We start from the raw sequence: 9,162 nt of genomic DNA, 5'->3' as shown, positions 1-9,162 counted from the left end.
TAAAAAAAACTATTCGAATGAAAAAACTATCGAATGAAAAACTATTCGAATGAAAATAGTAACTAAACTATTTGAATGAAAAAACTATCGTACAAAAAAATCTATCGCATAAAAAAACTATTCGAATGAAAAAACTATCGAATAAGAATAATTTTCAAAAGAAAATACTATCAAATAAAAAAAAACTATTTTAATGACAAAACTATCGTACCAAAAAACTATTCGCATGAAAATAGTAACTAAATGAATGATTTAAAACTATCGAATGAATGAATATTTTACAACTATCGATAGTTTGATAGTTTTTATTTGATAGTTCCCATCACTAGTTATCACGTCAAAAGGTAAAACTATTAATTCTCTATGATTTTGGATAATTTCTCGGCAGAAATGGAAAATACTTCTGTAAGTCCATAAAATACAAAATCCGAAAATTAGAAACTCAATATTAAATTTTGGTCTAAATTTTTGAACTACGACAAAAAAATTCATATGTATATCAATTAACTGAGATATTAGTGAAATTTTGTGTAGAATAATCGGGTATCAAACAATATCGAAATCGAGTAAACATATTCGAGCCTTACCTACCATTATAAGATTTACCATAGGCGTTTCTTGATGTTCTGCTGTTCAAATACACATGTAAATATCAAAACAATAAAACACATTAAACATTTTTTATTTAAATTTTAAATTAATCTTTATTTTGTGCTCCACTTAATTATTTATTATTTTTATTAAAGTGTTTATTTTTTTTTTTTTTTTTTTATTAATTTTTTTTATTTTTCTTTTTGTTTTTTTTTTTTATGATTTTTAACATTGACTTTTGATAAATTCATTGATCTACATATCACTTGTTTTATTTACAAACAAAATATACAAATAGGACAAAACATTTAATTTTCTTTTGTTTTTTTTTTCACTTAGGCAATTAAAAAAAAATAAAGTATTACTAGCTAAAAATTTTATTTTGATGCAGCAAAAATGTTAGAATTTTAGCAAAGATTAGAAGAATAGTATGTGGAACTATATGTTCGGATTTATTTTGATAACCTGAAATTAGAAATAAAATTAAATAACATTATTATTTTTAAATATTAATCAAACTAATATATAATTTTAAGTGTATTTTGAGTTAAAAAAAAAAAATGTCTGTAAAGCTGGTTTACGGACGATGATTTTACGTGATAACGTAGTCAGAAAACAGGTTATGTGCTTTTGTTTAAAATGAGTCAATTGAAGCGTTTACTTTTTCAAACAATTATAATTTACAGAAAAAGCTAAAAAAAATACCTACCTTTTTTATTTTCTCATTATATTAATTTTTTTATTTTAAAAGCTTACAAAAAAAATTATGCAATTTAAAAACCAAGTATTTCTTCTTTTATTTTTAAATTTTTATAATGCGCAAAGAGTATATAACTAATTTATTGAAAACAATCATTTTCATCAAAAAAGCAAAGAAAACATGAATTTTTATCTTCTCACGTCATTAATTCCATTTTTTTCCCTAACAACCTATTAAAAATTTTATACCATCTGAAAGCTTATTGTCTTAGCTCAAAATATATATATCGATCAGGTCTATGAGACATCTACAAAAAGAGCTAGAATTTTTTGAACTCGATCAAATTTCATTAAAAATAGCAAAAAAAAACATTTATTTTTATGTTCTCAAGCTATGGAATCAATTTTTTTGTTTGACAACCTATAAAAAATATATACTTTGTAAAAGCTTATTATTTCACCATTCAAATGACGTATCAATCTCATTTCAAAGATGCCTACAAGAGAAGTTAGAATTTTTTAAAGTCAACCATGTCGAATTTCCAGACTGAGATTACGGTACTTCCCACACTGGTGGCTGTTCGGGGGGCAACAGATCTCCACTGGTGTTTTGAGGTTTTTCGCAAGTTTCTTGATTTAACATTGTGTAGGTTGTAGTTAGTCTACCGTTATGTGTGATATATCAAATGAAAGGTAATTGTATCGGGATGCTCATAAAAGTTTAATAAAATTTCTATCTGCTCTTGGTCAAAAGTTATAACCTGTTGAATTCTAAAATTTTATTTTACCGTTATCTCAAAATTGTGTTTACGAAAATGATTGAAACTTTGCACACATATGGTAGTGGTCATGGTCTATCATTACTCCATATACTTTATTCCTGTATCTATTAAAGAAAAAAAGATGAAAATTAAAAACCATAAAAATCGGTTATAAACGGTCAAAAAACGTGTTTTTTAAAACTTGTTTCTTCCGTTATTCAGTCAAAACTCACTTAACGATTGTGCGTTTTTGCACATGCATAAGGCCAAAACCTACATGTTCTATAAGTTTGAGATTTTTTGAACGCTCCAAAAAAAAGCTAAAAATCAAAAATTATCCAAAAATACTCCTAAAAAACAAGGTGTTTTTCAAAAATTCATATTTCGAAATGCAAAGTGTTGGAAAAAAATTCGTATCAGTCGCCTAATTTTTTTCCCTCATCTTTCACCTGGCATCTTTAGAATTGTAAAAAAAAATTCCTTTACCCAAAATCATCATTTTGTCATAGCCCCAACACGTGTACAACGTTCAAACAAAAGGTTATAGCTTAGTTTCAAAATTTTTTTGAATTTTTTGTTAAATGCAGTTATTCTAAAATTAATTTCATATGTATATGTAATGTAGAAAAAAAAATCAATTCTTTTCGACTTCGCGTTTATATTTTAGCCCAAATTTCATCTTTCTGTTTTACCCCTGTTTACCCTATTAAATGACGGAATTTTTAAAAATCCTTCATTTGAATTAAGCTTTAAGTTATTATCTTTCAAATAAGCTATAGAAGATTTTTGTATCTCTGATAGTTTATTTTTAATTTTGAATTGAAATTTTTTGCCGCACTGCGAAAGTGCGAGAGTGGAACTGGAGAAAATGGCGTCACTTTTTTGTGGTGGCTGCCATGCCCATGGTTAATCGATTTATAAGACGTTATCACGTCAAAAAAATACAAGATATAAACCGAAATGAAAATATTGACCATATTATGGAATAAAATATATATTTTCCACACCGATAAATTTTAGGTACCAAAGATTGCTGTCCGCAGAAATAATTGGGGGGAACTAATGCCAACCAATACAGTTAGCAAACAAAAAAAAGTTGAAAGCTACTCAACGACATTTATTGTTTTCTAACTTCCTGACATCACAATAGTATAGCCATTTGCATAAGCAATCACTATAAGCTTCGAAAAGACTTGAATAAAAAATATAATCCTCAACTATGAATTCATTATAAGCGGCGACTTATTGAAGAGAAAAAAAAAACCCCTAATTTACATAACACTCCTTTGTCGATATGCTTTCAACTTAAAAACAAAAACAAACAAAAAAATATATCCATCCTTAACCCAACCTCATTGTTTCAAAAGTATATACTTTTCTTTTTTAAAATTTAATAAAATTATACACTGGACTAAATTTATGCCAGAGTTGAATGCAAAATCAAAAAAAAAAAAAAACGAAAAACCAAACCCACTCTCTACTCACCCGAACTAAGAAGCATTTGATTGTTTAGGTTATCATCATCCTGAACAAGAAAGGCCTTTAAAGTCGATTCACGTCTTAGCGTTGGGAAATTTTCAATTTCCGCCACGCATTTCAATTCTAAAATTCTTGTCGGATTATAGAACCGCGGTCCATTCAAGTAGAAATGGGTCTGCAGGATTTGCCTTTGTAAATTATAGTCATGCGCTGGAATTGTGTGTTCTATCCTTGGTTGCAATTCACCATAAAGAGCCTACAAAAAAAATATACAAAAAGAAATGGTAAGTTAGGTTGGTTATATAAAGGAAGAGAGGTTTTGAAAATGTATCTCTCTATGAAAAATGAAAAAGACAATTAAATACAGGATATAAGTTGACAAGTTTATATTAAAGCTATTTCCGCATTGGTTTCTATTACGTTTCTTACCTGTTCACCATTTATATACCAAGTTAGGGTGGCCGGTGGACTTGAATAATCCGATGAACAATTTGCGGTTACGAACTCATCGATGTGATACATTGAATGGAAACTGCTTATAAGGGGATTATTTTGTGGCAGTGCTATTAAATAAATGAAATAAGAAAAAAATTAGAAATAAAATTGTTAGAAATGATCTTTTGAGGTAGTCGTATTTTAAGAAAATTTATTTTTAAGCTTTTGTTCTATTTAAAAAAGAAGCTTGGTATTAGTTACCAACAGGAGAGCTGTAATGAACGAAAAAACATATTCCTTTATTCATAATTTTTTTTGTCTTTGCTAAAAAATTAAACTAAATTTGTGAAATAAATTTCCCACAAAATTCAAGAGTTGATAGCATCAGTTTTAATTTTATTCCAAAAACCATATTCATAGATTCGGTGAAACCTCCCCGACCCCTCTCAGAATTTTCAGTAAAACCGATGAATCCTACAAAATTTTATTTGCTCTATAGTTTTTGGGCAAAAAATATGATAAAAATTTGGTTTTAAACCACTCTTATAATACTAGCCTATGCTTTCACAACATTTGACAATGGAAATTTTAATACCAATGAATATTCAATAGTTTCCCCGATTTTTAGAGTTTTCATGCCTCTACGCTAACACCACAAACATTTTTCGGAACCCGGTAGAACCTTAACTATTTTATGACTTTCGCTCGTAGTTCAGCTAGTTTTGGTGATATAGAAAAATGTTATGAGACAAAATTGTAGAAAATTTTATTTCCCACAGAATATGTCAAGTATTTTATTTTTAGTTTGACTTAAAAATTTATTTTAACTAAAACTATAAGATTATTCGCAAATACCTATCATAATTTAATTTAGTCTAGTCTAGTATTTGAGCTTTAGGCATTACTAATTTTACTACTAAGTCTTAAAAATTATGTTGCTTTTTTAATCAAAATCAGAAGTCGCAAACTGGAATTCGTTTAAAATAAATTGCACGACTGGGGTCGCACGTACTTGCTCTTATGCTTAAAGTAACTATAATGTCAAAGCTTTTTATTCAAGAAATTTAAAATTCGATATTTTGAAGAAATTTCATAAGTAGTATAAAAAAATTAAATCTGTTTTTATAATTAATAAAACTCCGTTTTAAAATATCTTAAAAAAAAAACAAATATGCCATTTTATTTCTCGTATAAAAAGGTATTTTTAGAAAAAAAATTTTGAAAATTGTAGGAGCCGTTTTTTAAAAAAATAATTTTTTATATATAAAATTTTTTTAACATTTTTCAAAAAAAAAGTTGGTAAGCCATTTTGAAGAAATAATTAATTTACATATAAAAACTAAATTTTTAAATTTTTCATTGAACCGTTTTCATAAAATTGATTTTTCAAAAAAAAATTTTGAAATATTTTTTAAAAAACCAAAAATGCGTTTTTTGAAAATTTTCTAAAATTTTAATATTATCTTTACTTACACACTTTTGTATAAAAATTTTCATTTAAATCGGGTTAATTTTGTACGAGATATTCAGAAACGAAAAAAACCGTTCTATGACAGGTACCGTTAATAACGGTACAAAAAATATTTTTTTTATTTAAAAAGTTGGCCCTTATGTGTAGTATTACACACAAAAATTTTAATCAAAATCGTTAGAGCCGTTTTTGAAAAAAATTAACTTTTCTATTTCCGTTATATGGCAGGTACCGTTAGTTTTGGTCATAAAAAAAAAATTTCAATTTCCCCTCTAGGGAATCACCAAAAACTGCTAACTACCAAGTTTGAAGAAAATCACTTCACTCGTTTAGGCTGCAGCTCCAGATAGAGACAGACGGACAGACAGACAGACAGACAGACAGACAGAATTGCCGGACCCACTTTTTTGGCATTCTCCATCATCGTAATGTCATGTAAAATTGTTATCTCGAGTTCGATTTTTTTTACGAATCCTAAACTTGCCCTATAGTACCTATATCGCAAGTAAAAAACTTATAAGTTATGCTATCCACTAAGATTTTGATATATCATAAATTTCTTTCTCTAATATTTTTAAGAAAAAAAAAAAAAAACATATTAGAGAGTTAAGACGGGAACATTTATGCCTTTTTGAGATGGCTGGCAGACGTTTTGCAAACAAAATTAACAGTGATGTAATTTGACGTCAAAAGTACGCGTTTTTGACCAGTTACAGTATTTCAAAAAGGTAACATGGATGGAATGTGAAATTTTAACTTCAAAGGAATAAATAAAGTAATATTTTAAAGGAAATGCTATGTTTCATGTGGTTGGAACGAAATCAAAAAATCACAGCTGCACCACCGAATCGCCTGTTTGGCGGAATATTTTGGCCGCACCGCACCGCCGCACCACGACTGCACCACGTCCGCACCATTTCATTTTGTATGAAAAATTCGCTTCACAATGTTACATAGTTTTGGATTATTAAAAAATAAAAAAACAAAAACTACCGACGAGTAGGAGATTCGAACCCGAATATCCAGAGCACTTTCAATTAGAAGTCCAACGCCTTTACCACTCGACCACCAAGTCATGTTTGTACGAACTGGCAATTTGTTTCTTAAGTCAAAATAACTTTGAAGACGACTTTAACATTTGTATAAGTACGAAAATACAATTTTTTATCATGGTGCAGACGTGATGCGAACGTGGAGCGGCGGTGGTGCAGCGAATTGTTTACGTATTCATTTTTTCAAAATGAAATAGTGCGGGTGTGGTGCAGTGGCTTAGACATATTTAAAATGGCGCAGTCGTGCTGCAGCGGTGTGTGGTGGTAAAAAAATGATGCGGGCGTGGTGCGGCGGTAGTGCGGTGGTGGTGCAGCGGAATTTCATTTTTACTCGTTATAGCATCTTATTAACAAGGTGTTTTGGTAGGTACATATAATATCGCATAATATTTCTCAAAAAAAAAAAACACCTTCTTACACGAAATGTTAACACATATTTTTTATGAGTGTACAAAATGAAACCACAGTACAAAACTTTATTGGTGAACCATTTTTTTTGTTCAATTTTTTGATATAATTAATTGCTTAGAGTGGCCTCAAGGAAATATCATTGATCTCATTCGATCTGGCATTGAAAACTATTCTGATTGTATCAACACTCGTTTTCTAGCTTGGTAATCATTTCCTCCACCTATACTAACACGTTTAAAGAAAACAATGTAGGGAAAATTGGGCTTATTAGATGTAAACAGTTACAATATAGCTCATGAATATCATTTTTGCTTGACTATAGGTCTTTACATTCTGAAAAGTATGACTTTGCTATTTTTTTTTTTTTTTTTTTTTGAGGAATTTGACATACATACCTATTAAGTAAAATAGCGTACAATAAAAAAAAAACAGATTTTCGAGTTGTTCCATATTTCTACAATGTTTTTCAATTCGTTCACAATGACAATGTTTCAAAAAATTTGTTTTTAGAGAGAAGGTACCTACGTTGTTAAAAGTAATGCACGTTAGATACCTATGAACTGTGTGCATTTTATTTCATGATTGGGACAACCTAATCAGCCATGAAATTTTTCTTTGTAAAAAAACTTCGAGAAAAATTAAGTAGAATTCTGCCATAAAATAAGATTCGATATAATTTTATTTCTGTCTATACTAGTAGTATTGTGCATAGAAATAACAAACAAACTATAGAGATCTTTAACTACTAAGGGTAGATTTCATATGTCTAAACCAAAAAAATCTATTTGTAGGAAATTGAATTCCTTCTACAACACCATTTGGCATTTTTATGTTCTTCTCATATTTCCTCACTGTTAATTGGAGTCAATTTCTAAACAAATCCCCCTTCTCCTCCCCCAACCATTATTTAATACAGATATTATGCTTCGAACTTGTACAATTTTACGAAAAATCACGTTTTGTTTCATGTTTTCAATATCTTTAATCTTTTCTCATTTATTTATTGCCTCCTCCTCCCAAGTTTCAACAAAATTGCTCAATTTTCTTCTCCCAAAACTGCAGGTAAGATATTTCATTCATCCTCTCGTGGTCTCTAACATCGTCTTTTGAACAACGTCTCTGTCGTCGTTGTTTGGCTCTAAAGCGTCCGTCCATCGCATCGGTCTCGATTGTCTATAAAAACCTGTTTCCCTTTAGAAAAGTTAAGTTAAAACCTTACGTTTAAGCTAACATCTAGCAATAAATAATAATTCTTTTGCAAGACAATGTCTCTACGTGCCAGCCGCACTTTACCCTAACCTTTTTACAGAGCACCACGATACACTCTGTGGAAGAATTCTCAACAATAAAGGAGTCGCATAAATCATGGATTTTCGTGTTGGATGATCCTTATTTCGTGTCCAGAATTTTCAAACTATACTATACCTGCAATCTTTTCTATTTTTCTATATAAATTGGGTATAGTAAAAATAGAGGGTATATAGAAGAGGGTATACACTTGGAGAGAGTGCGAGAAGGTTCACTTATAGTTCTCTGGCCTTTAAATTTTCATTATACTTTTTCTCTCTTTTTCGTTTGCACTTTTGTTCTCTCTTTCTATCCTATTGTTATTATACTAAGACACAACACTTCCCATCACCTTGCTCTAGCTCATGGTCTTTCTGGGTACAGGTACAAGGTAAAGTACATCCCAGAATAAGGAATTTTAAAATATTTTATCTAATAGATGTGTATAGTTGTAGTGTATATGATGCACTTTAAAATTCTTTTGTTATCTGTTCGCTTTATCCTGGCTCTAGCTGTAATCTTTTATGCTCACGATTCCGTATCGAAGAGGTGTAGGAGAGAGAAGCTTGAGTTCCTACTGTTTTACAGAATTCATCGGGAGCAATATAAATGGGGAAGGGTTTGAAGTTTTATAGTTATACAAATCTTCCTATTTTGCCTTTAAGTGCACTATGTACCTATATATTGCATCCTTAAGGAAGAGTGAAGAAGGGTAGAACTACCCTATCATCTCAAGTAGTTGTGCATGAATGATAAAGCTTCTACTACCTACTTCAGTGAAAATAATAATTCCTTGTCAAGGATACATGGGAGCAATAGAATATGTAGAAAATATAGAACCACCTATGCAAGAGATAGGTTTTGTCTCTATGTTATCCTTAAGAATGCTGATGGAAAGGTATGTGCATCTCAACATCAGCAGGATGAGTATCTGCTGATATATTCTCTAAGCCACATAAGTAAAATATATATATGC

The 9,162-nt window shown here is 29.8% G+C and overlaps 1 protein-coding gene across 1 annotated transcript in view; it reads right to left on the bottom strand.

Moving 5' to 3' along the window:
• Positions 1 to 832: 832 nt before the first annotated feature.
• The window catches only part of LOC129915282 (uncharacterized), a 34,723-nt gene continuing 26,393 nt past the window's right edge, over positions 833 to 9,162 (bottom strand). The window contains exons 4-6 of the mRNA XM_055994768.1: positions 3,960 to 4,093; positions 3,537 to 3,786; positions 833 to 1,056 (exon numbers count right to left, since the gene is read on the bottom strand). Of these exons, the coding sequence (XP_055850743.1) occupies positions 956 to 1,056; positions 3,537 to 3,786; positions 3,960 to 4,093 (485 nt within the window). The 3' untranslated portion in view covers positions 833 to 955. The remainder of the gene's footprint in view (positions 1,057 to 3,536; positions 3,787 to 3,959; positions 4,094 to 9,162) is intronic.

This window comes from Episyrphus balteatus, chromosome 3 (assembly GCF_945859705.1).
Source record: "Episyrphus balteatus chromosome 3, idEpiBalt1.1, whole genome shotgun sequence".
NCBI classification, from domain to species: Eukaryota; Metazoa; Arthropoda; class Insecta; order Diptera; family Syrphidae; genus Episyrphus; species Episyrphus balteatus.
This window is presented reverse-complemented; position numbering and strand designations above follow the sequence as displayed.